Source organism: Neophocaena asiaeorientalis, unplaced genomic scaffold (assembly GCF_003031525.2).
Source record: "Neophocaena asiaeorientalis asiaeorientalis breed wild unplaced genomic scaffold, Neophocaena_asiaeorientalis_V1.1 scaffold747, whole genome shotgun sequence".
Classification (NCBI taxonomy): Eukaryota; Metazoa; Chordata; class Mammalia; order Artiodactyla; family Phocoenidae; genus Neophocaena; species Neophocaena asiaeorientalis.
In genome coordinates, this window is record NW_020172132.1 from 360,406 (window position 1) to 377,150 (window position 16,745).

Below are 16,745 nucleotides of genomic sequence, written 5' to 3' on the forward strand. Positions count from 1 at the left end.
TCCTTTGTGATATGAAAGAGCTTGTATATGTGTGTTCATTTATATTTATATTTTCCAGTTTGTCATTGGTTTTTTGACTTTTACATGTGGTTTTAGTCCTCATTAAATGTAGTGGCTCCACAAGATGTAGATCCTGTCTGTACGTCTTTTAGTCGTCTCTTTGAAGAGGAAAGTCTTTGAGTTCGTATTGCTTCCTTAGTAATTAAGGACAGTAAAGGATGGAGCAGAGAGGGGCCTTACAGCTGAGTATCTTCAGGCTCCAGTGGACTTCCTTTTTTTTTTTTTTTTTTTTTTTTTTGCGGTACGCGGGCCTCTCACTGCTGTGGCCTCTCCCGTCGCGGGGCACAGGCTCTGGATGCGCAGGCTCAGCGGCCATGGCTCACGGGCCCAGCCGCTCCGCGGCACGTGGGATCTTCCCGGACCGGGGCACGAGCCCGTGTCCCCTGCATCGGCAGGCGGACTCTCAACCACTGCGCCACCAGGGAAGCCCTGGACTTCGTTTTTGCAGAGGGCAGCTCTTTTTGACTCTCATTATTTTCCTGGGGCAGAGGTGGTAGAGTCTTAGATTATAACCACACTCTCATCCGAGTACAACCTCTACCCAGGGAATACCATTAGAACTTTTTTTTTTTGAACTTTAAAGGGACAAATTGTTCTTTTCTCTGTTTAGAGAATCATATATTAAGAGGGCAAACCAGCAGGATTACTAAATAAAGAAGCTTCATGTTTGGGAACTTTTGTGTTGTACCTTCTGCCTCTGTGCAGACATGCAGATAGGTATCCTAGGGGAAGGGGCTGCCTGTCTTACTGTAGATAATGACATGTCTGGTGTCAGGGAATTTCAGGCTATTTGAGGGATTTCTCCTAGGGTTCCCCATAATACGTGAGAGTGTAATGTAACCTCTCAGAGAATAAAGGCACTCTTTGTTCAACAATGCTTGGCAGCCTGGGAGCAGGAGGGGTGAGGAAAACCAGTGATTTATGTTATCCAGAGCTGGAGATTGGTAAGACAGGACAGAGGATGAGCCATGGGGGCGGGTTCAAGGATGCCCTGTGGAGCAGCCCTGAAAGGCTGTAAGTGAGGTGGGTGAGGCCAAGTGAGGACCAATGACTGTGCTCAGAGACAGAGCAAGGCTTGGAACTTCCAAATGAGGGTAAAGAGAAGAGGAAGTCGGTGTCAGTGAGCATGGAAAGTGGGAGGCTAGCGATTGCCAAGTACAGGAATTTACTGGGGGAGTGGCTCTCAGAAAGGAGAGGTTCCGATGTGGATTACGGAAGAGAATTGGGATGAAAGCCGCAGCTCTTTCTGTTGCTAGCTGTTGGCTGCTGCTTTGGGTTACGAAGGAATAGTAGAGGTGAGCTCCACCTCAATATCTGGGTGAAGGTCCCTTCCTCTCTGCCTTTTTAAAAAATACCCAGCATGTTTTAATTTGCATATCCTCTACGGTAGAGGAAGTACTTTAATCGGTACTTCCAATTGTGGAAAAGAAGAGAACACGTCCTCCCCACACAGAGCATCTCACGGTGAACGTTAGTTTCTCTCATTGGGACAGGCTGGTTTCTCCAGTGTCCCACCAAGACGCCAGATTGTAGGGCCAAAGTCAAGTCTTCCCCCTTTGCAAAAAGAGGCTCTTTTGTTTTCCTCTTTCTTATCTCCCTTCTTTTCTTCTTCCTCCCATCCTCCCTCCTTTTCTTTTCCTTCCCTTCCCTTCTGTCTTGGAACTTGCTCTTGACAATACGTCTTGGAAGGAGCTTCCTATCATTGCCTTCGTTATCCCGAGAGCCATTTTGTCTATGGAACCGTACAAAGATGGTTTGTGTGAATTAATCATTAATGAGTCCTGCTTCTCCTTGGGTCATCACTGCATCCTCACTGTGACGCTCTCCTCCAGATTTTTCCAACTGTTTTTCCCTCTTGCTAAATGGTCCGCCTGGCCTTGGTGTTCTTGTGCGTGTTAGGAAACCTCAGGCAGGTTAGTTGTCCTCCCAGGCTGCTCTTAGGGCCCTTCTTAGGGGACACACCAGTGCAGAGATTCTTCTCTGAGGTAGTTTGATCTAATCACTCTGCAGTTTTTGGTTTGGGAGAGCTTTTGCAATACGTCCATGGATCCACGCAGCAAAGATCAATGCGGCAAGGAACTCTATAGGATAAAAAGAAATGTAAGGCATGGCCTTTGATGGAATCTATACTCTGTCTAGGAAGCTCAGGCAGACACATTATGGTGAACGGTATAATATAGTGGGTAAGAAGCTCCATCGTATAAAGTGAGAAGACTGATTCCAAAATCCACTTAAGGCAGTTCCCTCCCTTTTCTTGAACTCATAAAAAAGGCTTGGAATTGAGACGCATGGCTAGTGATGGGAGAAGGGCATGGGGGAAGGCTTCCTGGAAGAGGGGGACTTGCACTTGATCTCAGAAGACGAGTAGGATTTAGATGTGCAGGTCAGAGTATATGCAGAGGGCATCCAGGCAGAGGGGGATAGTGTGGACAGAAGCACAGAGGGAGAGTTGAGCCCTGCGTTTCTGAAGGACGTCAAGGGGATCAGTACACTTGCCTTTCACTTTTCCTGCTTTTCCCTCTCCTCTAGCCCCGCTGGAGCTTGCCTGGAGCGAAACCCAGGCTGCACTGTTAACGACAGTACCAGCAGAAAACACTTGACAAGTGGCAATTCCTTTCCCTCTCTACTGAGCCAAGGAGCCACCAAAGGGATGTGTTTGCGGCACAGAGAGAGAGCATCACTTGTAGCTGCTGCCATGGTGACCCTGGGTTCTCATTGACGGTCTGCATGGCAGGACCTCTACACCTCCAACGACTCAATGTGGAGATGATGACAACCGCTTTTTTTTTTTTTCCTTCCAGGGGAATCGATCCCTACGACAAGCCAAACACCATCTACGTTGAACGACACGAACCCTCTGGCTACTCCACAGTTTTCCGAAGTACAGACTTCTTCCAGTCCCGGGAGAACCTGGAGGTGATCCTGGAGGAAGTGAGGGACTTCCAGCTGCGGGACAAGTACATGTTTGCCACAAAGGTGGTGGTAAGTTCGAGGAGTAAACTTCTTCTGCGTGTCCGTTCTGAGGGTGGGTGTTCCGTGATCTGGCACGGAGGGTCCATGCAAGCAGGGACGGAATGCACGTGCCTGGGGGAGCTTGACAGCCGGTGCTGGATGTAGCTGGACACTCCCAAGGGACCTGGAAGGTTCTGGGTGGTCAAGGAGCAGAAGAGCTTAGGTGACCACTCAGAGTGTCTCTGGGTGCTGGGAATTTGGTCCTTTCCTGGCCCAAGCATCCTTGACCAACACACATTTCTTTGAAATCCCAATGAAAAGAACACAGAAAGGAGGGGTGGGGCTAAGTGGCTTTTTTTTCTTTAATCCCACTACCTGATTTCCCTGCAGCCCAGGCTCATTTCTTTGGGAGGTTTGGACACATGTTCATTTACGTGGCTAGTAGAATGTGTAGTCATTGGCTAGTGGGAGTTAATGCTCTAAGAAAAGCAGCACTTAAGCTTCCAGCTGTCAGTAAGTAGCTTAAGTCTCAGGCTTTGGGAGAATCTTCTCCTTGATTTTATGTGTTGGGGCCACACGCTGAAATGGAGGGCTTGCTCATTTAAAACCACAGTTGATTATTTAACAGGACTTGCCTTGCAGCTGTATCAAGTTGCAACCATTCTGCCCTTGTGTAAAGGAAAAAACCAGGCCTGGCCCAGAGTAGGTTGGGCTGCTCTTGCTGGGGGGTGCAAGCTTGCTCTCATAACGCGACCATTGCCTCCTTGACCTCAGGTCTGACGGAGGTCTCTGGTGCCTGGGCGGTTGCTCTTTTCTGTCCTTGTTAACCTTAGGGACTAAAACCAGATGTCGTGTTTTCGTCCAGGTTCTCACTTATTTATATGTTGGTAGCTGGCCAGGCAGAAGCAGGTCAACCCGCTTGGTAGGATCCTAGGGTGGAGAGAGGACTTCCCCAAAAGGGAAAGCAGGGAGCGAGGTTGGAATCAGAAGAGAAGATGCGAGAGGCTAAAGGCCAGAGGGGTTCCCCATTACACACCTCGAAAAATGTTTTTTTTTTTTTTTTTTTTTTTTGATGCATCGGCAGGCGGACTCTCAACCACTGCGCCACCAGGGAAGCCCTCGAAAAATGTTTTTTAAGACCACTAAACCATGACAAGTTTTCTTCTGTCAGGCTGTTTGCCTCGAGTCACTCCCTGGATCATTTGCTTCCTGCCTTGCCTGTCTGTCTCTTTCTCTTACACACGCGCGTGCACACAGAACAGCCCAAGGACACAAGCATCCTTGAGTTGCTTCAGGCACAGGGATGTGCTGGGAGTGCAGAGGTGAGAGGTCAAGCCTGAGGACTGGTACCTTGTGACATCCAGTTGGGTGACCCCAAGTACCAGTTGTGTTTAAAACCTTGTCTGCAGTCCTCTGGTGCTCATAGGTCTTTTTTGTTTTAGTCTCTTGGGCCTGTGCTTTTTGTGATTTTTAATTTCTCAATTTTAAGTCCCGGTGACTAATTCCCAGATTTCTTTTACTGACTGAGCTGGGAGGGTCTGAGGTGGAGAGCACTTGTGCATTCCCTTATCCTATTATTTCTAGATCTCACACCTGAGAATAAGTTATATCCCACTTGGAGCTTTCTGTGCCTCTGTTCTGCCATCACAGCTATGTCTGTTCTGTAGACATAGCTGATTTGCAGAGTGCCGGTGGTAATTTCTTTACTGTTCCTGGCCAGTGGTAGGATGAGGGGCTGTGTCTGTTTGATTATCACTGATGCAGTACCCAGTGTCTTGCACATTGCTTGATACATAGCAGACGTACAGTGGAGTCGCATGAATCTTTGCCTGCCTAATTTAGAAAGATTAGGCTACTGGGGTTTTCTTTGGGGGGGGATGGGATTGGGGGATATTAAATTATTAGCTCTTTTATTGTCAACTCTCAACTCTGTGTGTGGCTTATTGATTTATATGGCATTGGTGGCAGAATTGTAGTTGTGTTGGCTCCTTGCTTCAGCACATGGATGGACCACCAGATTCCAAGATCAGTGGTGTTAGCTAGAGGCTCCAGGTGAGATGAGCTAGGCCACCTCCTGGAAGTGTTGTCTTAGGGTCACCTGCAGCAGCAGCAGCAAGGGCCCTTGTTACAAATGCAGATGGCAGGGCCCAAATGCATTTTTCCCCCTGAGCATCCCTAGGATGCCTAAGAGTCTCCAAAATTTGAGACATTCTTCCCTAAAGCCTTCTACATGCAGAAGCTTCCAATGATAGTTATATTATCAAAGGAACGTTTCTCAATGGATAGGTTGATGAGAGAAGAAACACAACTGGCAGTGGATAATAAAATGGGTATTTTTCTCCTTAATACACTAGAGTCCTAAGCCATAAGGATAAACAACATCGGCCTTGGTTGGATAACCCTGTCAGTAGGAGTATTGAGGCCTGCAAGTGTCACTTCTTATCTGGGATGTGCCCAGCACTCTGGTTGCTGGTTTTGGGGAATTCTGAGTGACTTTAATGTTAAATGGATTCAAATCAAATTAGGAAAGTCAAGAAACTAATTGTAAAACGACAGAAAATTGGTTTTGGGCGATTAACTCTTTGGCTTTTTTCCGGCACCGTGAATGATTCCAGTTCTTTGCAAGTTAGTACTTTAGAACATGTCTGGGCAGCCATCTGGGTTCTGGACTGGAGCTGGTTTTCAAGTCTTCATAACTCTCTGGAGGCCTTCTGACCTGGCTCTTACTTCACATGTGCTTTGTGTCAGATGCCCTTCAATTTCCTTTTAACCCAAGTTTAATTTTTCTTCCTTGGTTTTTGACATGAAATTCACTTACATAGTCCACATCATAGGGCCATTAATGCAACAGGGAGGCACCTCTGCAAAGGGACCGACATCAGTTTGTGAACTTGGTGAGACGCAGCTGTGAGGTACTTCCTGGTGGATGATGGTAGTTGCCGAACAGTTGGAGGGAGGTAAGGGCTGGCTGCTACTCTCCAGCTGCACTCCCAGCCTCTCCTGAAAGCCAGGCTCAGACACTTCTTGCACAAACGTGCAGCAGTGAGCCAACACCCGATGCATGAGCCTGATGGAGTCTCCTCTCTGTTCTTACAGATGATGCAGACACAGGGTTCTAGAGCAGGCTGGGCAAACCATGGTCCTTCACTTGTTTTTGTCAATGAAGTTTTACTGAAACACAGCCATGCTCATTTGCTATGTGTCACCTGTTGCTGCTTTCATGTTACAGTGGCAGAAATGAATCATTTCCTAGGGGCAGGATGGCCCACAAAGTCTAAAGTATTTCTATACAGACCTTCACAGAAAAAGTTTGCCAACCGTCGTTTTAGAGGCAGGATTCTGTTCGCCTTTCGCTTGGCATCAGGCAGCTAGAATCCTCCAATGCAAGAGCTTGATAAATCTGAGGCATAACCCCCAAGAGTTCAGGTGACAGGCCTCCCGAAATTGCTGTGCCCTTTTCACGCCAGGGTGTTACCTTTAGGATATTACGGCTAATTCAGACACCTTGCATCCTGCAGACTTTCCGAGAGAACTCATTTGGACTTTCACTATTCTGACCAGCCAACCACTAATTTCACTATTGGAAACCAATTTCTAACCGTCATTATGCTAATTTAAAGTCGCTAAGGCTGATAGAGATAATGGAAAAACTTAGTTATTGCCTCAGAACTATGGACTTCTACACGGGAGGTTAGCTGGCCACGGTTGGGATGTGACTTTCAGGATAACTGACCAACATCTGACTATTGATGCATTATTTTAATTATGACATCACTTAAATGTCTCCCAACATAGACCTAGGTATGTGCACTCACTGCTTATAATTCATACAACATTAAAGCTCAAACGTTTTTACAGATTAAAAATAGAAACTATAATACCAGTGTGTTTAAAATTAACTTTTTATAGCACCGGTATTGAGATATAATTTGTACAGCATAAAATTCACCCTTGCAAAGTACGCGATTCAGTGGTTTGTTTCACGAGGTCACTAACGCTCACCACCATCCAAATCCAGAATGTCGTGGTCACCCCCAGAGGAAACTTCCTACACAGCAGCGACACTTTCCGCTCCCCTCTCCTTCCAGCCCCTTGCAGCCGGGAATCTGCTTGCTGCCGTACGGATCTGCCAATTCTGGACATTTTATGTAAAGGGAGTCACGTGCTGTGTGACCTTCCGTCCCTGTTGTCTTCTGTAGTGTCGTGTTTTCGAGCTTCATGCGCGTTGAGGCAGGGACCATGGGATCACCGTAGTTTTACGTTCGCCGCTTCTTTCTCCCGCCAGATCAAATCTCTGGTTGAACCCCTCTGGCGAATTTTTGTTTTGAGTCATTTTACTTCACAACTCAAGAATTTCTATTTGTTCCTTTTTTGAAAAAAAAAAATTTCTGTTTCTTTATAGATCTCCTCTATTTGGTGAGACAGTGTTCTCATACTTTCCTTTTTTTTTTTTTTTTTTAAAAACACTTTTTTGGGGGTGTATTTTTTACCAACAAAGCACCGAGCTAATATCCCTGAGCCTCGCGGCTGCTTCCCCCCAGCTATCTACCTTACTACGTTTGTCAGTGTGTATATGTCCATGACTCTCTCTCGCCCTGTCAAAACTCACCCTCCTTTTTCATTCTTGAGACATGATTTCCTTTAGTCCTTTGAATGCGTTTAGGATAGGGGATTTAAATTTCTTGGCCGATAAGTCCGATATCTGGCCTTCCTCAGGAACAGTTTCTATTGACTGGTGTGTGTGTGTGTGTGTGTGTGTGTGTGTGTGTGTGTGTGTGGTGTGTGTATGGGTGATACGTTGCTGTTTGCTTGCCATTGTTTTGGTGGAAAACCAGACATTTTAAGTGATAAAATGTGACAACTCACATCAGAGTAACCCATTCCCAGGGGGAGCTTTTTGTTGCTTGAGCTTTTGCAAGCTTTTATTTCATTTTCAGGATTCTGAAAAAGTTGATTTTTGTTGGTATTATTGTTGCCTTTGTTTTGTGAGTTTCCTGCGTTCATTTTGTAAAGTCTGCATCCCTTGTTGGGTATGGCTAGTAAAGAACTGACCATTAGTGGTCAGCTAACGACGGAACAGAGATTTCCTTAAGTACTTTGGGCCATTCGTCTGGCAGCCTTTGCTGAGGGCCTCTGAGTGTGTGTTGGTGGCATGCCTTCTACAACTCTGCCTTAGCCTCTGCTTCTTGTTTGTGTAGAGACTCAAGGTTGTTAGCTGGCTGTGAGAGATTAGGCCCTTTCAGTTCTTTCCTGAGCATAGCACAGCCCTTTTGTGTGTGACCTTGTAAATGTCTTGGAATACTTCAGAGCTTATCAAAGCCTCTTATGGACATCTTCTTCCCCAGTTTTTCCTTTTAGGCTTTTTAGTTCACCTTTTGCAGTTCCAAGCGATAATGTTTCTCCTGCAGCTGTGGTGTTAAAACATTTGCCACTTGTCACTGTTCCCCGTAAACGCCCTGGCTACAGGTCTGTGTGTACAGCGAGCTGAGTCATGTTATATAAAGAGAAGACCTGAGAATGCAGCTTTCAAGCGAGTCAGCAAGCAGATCAGATCTGACAGTCCTCTGGCTGTGGGGCATTTGGGAAGCTTCAAACCTGTTCTGTCCTCTCCAGTGGCTGCTGGGCTGGTGGTTTTCACAGCTGTTGTAGCCGTGAAGCTGTGGGTTTCCCAGGCTACCACAGAGCTAGAGAGAAAAGGGATGGGATTAGAACAAGTTAAAACATCACCAAGTTAGCTCTTCTTGCCGGTCTTCAGTCGTTGTCTTGAATAAATGCTCCTTGAGTTTTTGCAAGCTTTTATTTCATTTTCAGGATTCTGAAAAAGTTGATTTTGAGAATTTTTGTCAGTGTTCTTGTTGTTTTCACAGATGAGTGGGTTTTTAGAGTTCCTCACTTTGCCGTTCCAGAAGTGCTTTCAATTAATATTAACTTTGCACACTTTTTATTATGGACATTTTCACATCTACATAAAAGAATAGTTTGTACTGATATGACCTCCCCTTGTGCCTTCATTCAGTCTCAATAGTATCTACGTTTGCTAATCTCTTTTCAGCTGTCTACGCACTACTTATTTTTTTTCCTGGACTGTTTTAAAGCCAATCCAGATACATCATTTTATCCGTAAATTGGGTATAAACAACATGAATGTGGATGGTATTTAGCCGAAACTTTGTTACTGCTTTGAAGGAGAAGGTGGCAGGGAATCTCACAGCCCATTTCTACCATGATCTAATTTGTGTGTGAAAAAGAAATTTGGATGTATCAATTTGGCACTGTGTTTGGCTAGCAGACTAGAAATAAAAGCAGCGTAGCCAAGACGGAGGTTTGTTTTTCCCTCATCAGTGCTACCGGAGGTAGGCGGTCTAGGGCTGGCGTGTTGGTGCCCTGGTGTTATTGGGGTCGCAGGCCTCTATCTTGCTGTTCTACCATCCAAACAAATGATTTCCATTCTCAAAGTTCCCTCATGGTCCACGACACGTGTACTAGCCTTCGAGTCTATTGGAGTTAAGAAGAATTAAGGACAGACAGAAAGGTCAAAATAGGACCCCTCCTAGCTGATTCAGTCTTTTTTTTTTTTTTTTTTTAATAAACATGCTTTTTTTTTTTTTTATGTTGGGGGGAGGGGTTTATCAATTAATTAATTTATTTCTGCTATGTTGGGTCTTCGTTTCTATGCGAGGGCTTTCTCTAGTTGTGGCAAGTGGGGGCCACTCTTCATCACGGTGCGCAGGCCTCTCACTATCGCGGCCTCTCTTGTTGTGGAGCACAGGCTCCAGACGCGCAGGCTCAGTAGTTGTGGCTCACGGGCCTAGCTGCTCCGCAGCATGTGGGATCCTCCCAGACCAGGGCTCGAACCCGTGTCCCCTGCATTAGCAGGCAGATTCTCAACCACTGCGCCACCAGGGAAGCCCCTGATTCAGTCTCTTTAAGCAGCTTTCCTCGAAACCCAACACAATAGTCTGTTTACGTCTCATCGACTGGTAACTCAGTCGCATGACCACACAGAGTTGTACAAAAGGAAGAGAGCCTTAGTCTTTTACTCAGGTGGCCGTCAGGGTCCTTTTGCCAAGGATGAAAGGGATTAATGGATGCTGGGGTAAGTGTAGCAGTGTCTGCCTCTCTGTGAATATGCTCATAGGTGACTGCGCAGAACATTTCTGAAGGAATGGCCCAGAGCCCGTTACCAGTGAGCACTCGGGAGCAGAGCGGAAACAGAGCTTCTGCATTTTACCTTATACCTGTCTGTATCGTGAGATGTTTTTCATGAGTATGTTTTGCTTTTATAATAATGGTAAAGGAAAACCCAACATCAACAGAAACCCATAGTTTATTAAGAAATCCATCTTACAATCAATGTGCCATAGTTTCATTGTTAATACTTTTCTTGGTGGTGGTAAAATACCACAATAACTCGTCTACAAATGCTTTAGGAATGAACCTGATTATCCAGATTTAGGAATCATTCTCTTGGAAGGAAGTGGGATGGATGTGTTTAGAGGTTTTTCATGACCTTAGTAGTCTGTGATTTTTGCATTTATGCCTTGCTATCCATTCTCAATTCTCAAGCCTCCCAGCAGCCATCGTTAAGAACATTTAACTAATGATGCCTGAATGTCACTGAGAAAAGTGGCTCCTTTCTCAGGTATAACTGCAGTAGGAAGTGGTGACAGAACACAAAGCATAAAAAATATGTGTTTCACTGATATCTGTGTATTTATATATCTTCATAAGGATTTATACAGGGTGACTTAAATCATCTGACCTTTATACATAGTTATAAAACTTTATTGACTTAAGGAGGGCTTTTGGAATTTATACATAGCAGTTTTACTGGGAACTCTTCTCTCATTCAGGTGATACATTTGGCGTTTTTAATCAATCTATCATTTCTATAGCCCCATACTGAGGACAAGCTATTATGTGGTTTTCAGGGTGCCATTTTGAAAAGGCAGTCTTCTATACTTCTCTACCTGGCTTTTTTAACACAGACTGCTTTTAACCAGTGTTCAGTGGTGGCTTGAAAAATGTGTGCGTGCGTGTGTGTGTGTGTGTGTGTGTGTACACACATTCTGCTGCTCAAATGAATAGGAAATAACTTCATCAGCTTCCTCTTCGCAGTATTTATCGGACATGCATGAGCATGTGTATTAGTAGTTGTTGTATTACAGTTAAGAGAAATTGACATCGTCCGCACTCTATAGGAGTTTAAAATCTATGATAAACAGTAACAACGTAGCCAAGGATAAGTGAAGCCTTCTGCCTGGGGATCCCGACATCCTAATCAGTTGGCTGATAGTCGTGCTTGCGAGGATGTCCACACGAGGATGGGCCTCCCTGTCTGTTTTCGTAGATGTGCAACGTTTGCCTTCAGTTCCCGGTCACAGACTTGTAGAGCTGGAAAGAGCCACATAGATCCTTTACAGTGTTCCTTATCCTTTTTTGAATCATTGACCCTTTTGAGAACCTGGTGAGACGTTCTCCCTAGCAAAACGAGTGAGTACATCGACACAGAAAATTTGTATATATATTTCTGGGGTTCCTGGACCACTTAAACCCATACCCAAAGTCCCGATTCAAATCAGCTTCTCATTTTATAGATGAATAAACTAGGACCTAGAGAAATTTAGAGGTAGCTCCAAATCTAGTGCTTTTATATACATTCTCAAGCTTCCAGCTGTGGTTTAATATCTCTAAAACGCAACGTGATGTGGTCAGCGTCGTGTGACGTACTCGGTATGCTACCAAAGAAAGCATGTTCTAGCAAAAGACCTTAATCATTGAGGAGTCTTAAAAGATTAAAAAGAGAATCAATGAAAATCCCTTCAACTCTTGGTACAAATTAAAGCCCTGTGACTCGGGGATCCTAGTGATCTGCAGATAAGAGTAGAAGGAGGAAGAGGGTATGTTTTTATGCATATCAGGTGTGTGGCTGACCTCACCCAGTGGTGGTTTGGGGGCTGTAGGCTCCTCCGCCCCGCCTGTCTCTCCATCACACAATTCTCTCCCTTTTCACTCTCTGCTTAAGCTTTGGCGGCCACCGCCCCCCTCCCGAAGCTCAAGTTCTCCCATCATGTGGTATCTGGAGTATCTGATATTTATTGTAGACCAGGTATAAAGTGGTACAGCCCAAGCTGCCCAGTGACAGCAAATGTTGCAAAAATGTGCATTTGCGGTCACACTCTCTATTTTGTGTTTTTAGTTGAATCAGAGGGGTCTGACTTTTCTGTTTCCTTTTTTCACTCATTTTGAGTGGCGATAATATAGTACAGTTGATTTTTTTTTCCTCTTCCTTGGCAGCATCTCTTCGGCAGTCTGCAACCATCCTCTGTCCAGCTCTGGGTCTCCTTTGGCCGCAAGCCCATGCGAGCAGCCCAGTTTGTCACAAGATATCCTATTAATGTGAGTGGGGTCCATGCCGGGGTGGGAAGGAGTGCCGTTGTCCTCATGCAGAGGTTAGAGGGAGGGTGATGGGGGGTGGATACCTGATGGAGGCTCCCTGAAGTCACTTTCTAGATTGGTCTCGAGAGAGAGAACCATTATGCTTTGGGCATCTTGGTCTGTTTTCTCCCTCTTCACTTTTTGAAGTGGAGCTGAATGGGAGCCTTAATTTGCTTTAAGTGGAGAAGGATTGGCAGAGAGGTTTGGAACCAGAGTCAATGGTCTCAGTGTGCTAGTGTTGAAGGAATGAGAGGTTAGTGACAGCAGTAGTTATTTATTAAGTACCTGCTGTGTTGCTCACAGATGGTGAGGTTCTAGGATTTGAGTCTCACCCTTTTAGAAACAGATGGGTTGGAGAGCCTGAAAGCAGAGCAGAGGAAGAAATCACGTACAGTCAAAGGCTTGACTATGCAGTACGTGTTAGAACATAGAGAGCGATAGGGAAAGTCAGTGTGGGCTGGGTCATCAGAGAAGTGACCACGGGGGCGGGGAGGTGGCATTTGGAGGCCTTGATGCCAGGAGTTGGTGTGATGGAAGGTTAGTAGCTAAGAGGAGGGTGTGACGGAGAACACGCTTGTCGGTTCTTTGCTTTCTCTGGGCTCTGCCTTCCTATAGTCACCTTAGAAAATGAGAGGGAAGGAAATGCACGTTAAGCCATGTTGTACTTTGTACTAATGATAGGGAGGCATTATTAACTAAAAGCGATTTCTGGGTCATTTTTGGAGTTCAGGGCCCATTCTTATTTTGTGTCCCACCTGCCAAGAAGGGGTTTGCTCCGGCCGTAAGGCAGCCTCAGGGTCTCCAAAGAGAGAGTCGGCCAAGCTTCTTTCCCAACGTGGGGAGGCTTTCCATGGGCTCCGAGCCCACACTCCTCACTGGGACATTTGGAAGTCAATGCTTTAGGGTGCGCTGGGACAGTCCACAGGGCCTGTGTGGTTTCTCGACTTCTGTCTTTTCTGACTTCTGACGCCAAAGGAATACTACATTGCGGACGCCTCCGAGGACCAGGTGTTTGTGTGTGTCAGTCATAGTAACAACCGCACCAACCTGTACATCTCGGAGGCGGAGGGGCTGAAGTTCTCGCTGTCCTTGGAGAATGTGCTCTATTACAGCCCAGCAGGGGCAGGCAGTGACACCTTGGTGAGGTAAGGAGACCGGGAGGCCCTCCCTGCGTTCTTACACCCCCGCACGACCTCTGGTTGGGTGGTTTTCAACATTAGAGGCACGTTTGGACTCACCTCGGCAGGGAGGTTTCAGAAACCCCGATTATGCCTGGCTCACCTTCCTAGAAATTATATTTTATCTGGTTTGGGGTGTGATGGGTGTGTGATGATTTTCAAAAGCTCCCCAGGTGACGTTTATGTGATGCACAGGCTGAGCACCACTGCCTGGATGACACTTAGGGTCACCGCCACAGTGTCAGCCCCTCCTTTGGGTTCCCTTCATTCAGTTACCTGGTTTTGTGGTCTCAGAGCCAGTGGGAAAGAGCGCTTGCAAATTATCATCAACTCCAGACCAGCTGGTATATGTGGCCACAAGGCCCTGCTTCTGTGTGACTCTGGTTAATTGACATCATTACTCTTTTTTTCAGTAATTGCAAGGTATTGTTCTGTGGTGTCTGTGGAAAGACACCAACATCACCGATCCTTTGTCAGTAAATCACATGCCTGGAGTGATCCTGCGGTAACGGGTGTTCTCTGGGTCGTGGAGGAGTCCGGGGTTTGGGAGGGGTGGATGCCACGAATCCGTGGGGGCACTGGTGCCACAAGCCCATTTATTCTCATTTATCGGGTGACAAACCAGACTTGTGTGTGTCTGACTGTGATTACGTTTACTCTGTGCTCTTGGGAAGAGCCATCCGGTGGAGCTGACTGGCTGGTCTGCAGTGAGGTCTGGCCCAAAAGGCCGTGACCACCAGGTCAGAGGGCATGTCCTTGCTGCCCACTGTCCGTCTTCACGTTGCCAGTTCATTCAGTCATCAGTTCATTCAGCAAGTATGCTGCTGCTTGGTGCCTGGTGATGTTGCGTGTACAGCCATGGGATATTGTATCCAGCAAGGAAAACTCAGGACGAGGCCCCGCATTCTATGGAGCTTTTGTTCTAACTGGGGGAAAACAGAATATAAACAAATATGTGATCTGCTGATAATGGTGAGCGCTGAGAAAAAAAATAAAGCGAGATAAGAGGACAGAGGGTTACGAGGGTATTACTTTATATTGGCTGGTCGTGGAAGGCTGTTTCACGAGGGTGACATTCCAGCAGGTGCCTGAATTACACGAGGAAGGGAGCTGGGCACGTACCCCGGGGAAGAGCATTGCAGGCGGAGGGAACAGCAGGCACGGGGGTTCTGAGGTGGGACTTTGTTGGTTTATTTTAGGAGCAGTGAGGAGGCCAGGGTGGATCAAACAGCTGGTGGAGGGGAGAGAGCATCCCCAAGACACAGGAACCAAGAGAGCAGGGTTCAGGTCGTGTAGAGCCCTCAAGGGCGTAGAAAGAACTTTATCTTTTTCTTCTGTTCTTCTTTTTTGTGCGGTGTCCTAACCACTGGGCCGCCAGGGAATTCCCTATTTTTTCTTCTAAGCACGATGGAGGGTTTTGACCAGAAGCTGGACATTATTTGATTTAACCTGTTACGTTTTTTTGGACGCCATTTTAAAAACTGTGAATTGCATTATGTAAAGAAAAGTGCATAAAACATAAATGGGTAGTGTTAATAAATAATTTTCAGTGAACGCTCACGTGACTTATCTTTTAAAGAAGCCATCCTGGATGCCGTGTGGAAATTAGATAGCGGACTTTCATGTGTCTGGTGGGGACATGAGTGGAAGCGGACTTTCATGTGTCGGGCGGGGGGGTCGCCCAGCTATGAGAGCACTGCCGGAATCCAGGCCAGTAGAGATGGAGGTTGTCTGGACCCCGGGACGGTAGCAGTAGAGATGCTGGAAATGGTCAAATTCTGACCATTTGCTGATGGACTGGACATGGAGTATGAGAGAAGGAGGAGTCAGGGACCCACCACTGCTTGGCCGGGGTAGCTGCTGCAGTGATGGTTTCAGACTGACCGAGAGGGCTGGGCGAGGTGCAGGTGTGGGGATAAGATCAAGAGTTCTGGTTTGGAGATGCCTATTAGATATCCAAGCAGAGAACTTTCTGTGTGGTCTCTGATATGCTTTTCTACGCCCTGTTTCTTCTCCTTTGGAGGTGCTGTCATCTTTTACTCCTTACTTTTTTTTTCCCCGGTGTAGACTCGCAGGTTATTTATTTATTTATTTATTCCGGGTCCCCTCCCCCCCCAACAGGTTACTTATTATTCAGTGTCTTATGATGTGTTATAAACCATTCCTGCCGTGATTCATCCTCAGGTTGTTCTGGTGCGGTCAGTCACGGCCCCTTCCGGCTGGTCCTGTGGCTTTTTTTTTTTTTTTTTTTTTTTTTTTTTTGATTTATTGAAGTGAAATTCTCATGATATTAACCATTTTATTAAAGTAAACAACTCAGTGGCATATAGCACATTCACAGTGCTGTCCAACCACCAGCTTGATCTAATTCCCAAACATTGACATTGTATTTCCCCCAAAGAAAACCCCTTACCCGTTCAGCAGTTTCTCTCCACTTTCCCCTCTTCCAGACCCTGGCAGCCACCAGGCTACTTTCTGTCTCTACGGAGTTGCCTGTCCTGGCTGTTTCATATAAATGGAATCATGCCATAACACCTGACCTTTGTGTCTGCCTCTGTGTCTGCTTCACTTTGTAATGTCATGTTTTCAGGGTTTATCCACGTGTAACACGTGTCAATCAATACTTCATTTCTCTGTATGGGTGAGTAATAGTGTCCTTCCTTTTTTATAACTAAAATCATGAACCACTCTCTCTCTGGCCTTTTGCCGACTCTTTGTTTGTCACCTTTGAGAGCCTCCAGCTATGGGGCTGATAAGTCACGGCTTGGCTTCTGCATTTGTCAGCTCTTCAGGATGGAGATGGCAGGGCAGGGCAGGAGTGCGAAGCTGCAGCGAGCGGCTCCCCAGGAAGCGGGAACCTCAGTGACGTGGCCATGCGGCCACTGCGCACAGACAGATGGCCCTTTATGCAGTTACAAACGTTCCCCCCCCCACCGACTCCCTGCCCTGCCTCACCACTCGGTCCAGTTAGGAAAATGAAAATAGATTTACGTCAAGATTCATAGTCTGACATCCTCCTCGGCCTTCTTATTTTTTTCCTTCAGATTTTATCTCGGGACTGGAGATGTTCAGATGTACTCGATTGAATGACCTTTGTCAGCTGCGTCTCCGTCTCAG

The 16,745-nt window shown here is 46.3% G+C and overlaps 2 protein-coding genes across 2 annotated transcripts in view; both read left to right on the forward strand.

The window, feature by feature from the left end:
* The window catches only part of LOC112404135 (sortilin-related receptor-like), a 44,651-nt gene extending 33,157 nt beyond the window's left edge, over positions 1-11,494 (forward strand). Inside the window, exons 7-8 of the mRNA XM_024751988.1 lie at positions 2,862-3,042; positions 11,363-11,494. Coding sequence (XP_024607756.1) covers positions 2,862-3,042; positions 11,363-11,404 — 223 coding nt within the window. The 3' untranslated portion in view covers positions 11,405-11,494. The remainder of the gene's footprint in view (positions 1-2,861; positions 3,043-11,362) is intronic.
* An 899-nt stretch (positions 11,495-12,393) lies between these two features.
* The window catches only part of SORL1 (sortilin related receptor 1), a 114,034-nt gene continuing 109,682 nt past the window's right edge, over positions 12,394-16,745 (forward strand). The window contains exon 1 of the mRNA XM_024751966.1: positions 12,394-12,411. Coding sequence (XP_024607734.1) covers positions 12,410-12,411 — 2 coding nt within the window. The 5' untranslated portion in view covers positions 12,394-12,409. The remainder of the gene's footprint in view (positions 12,412-16,745) is intronic.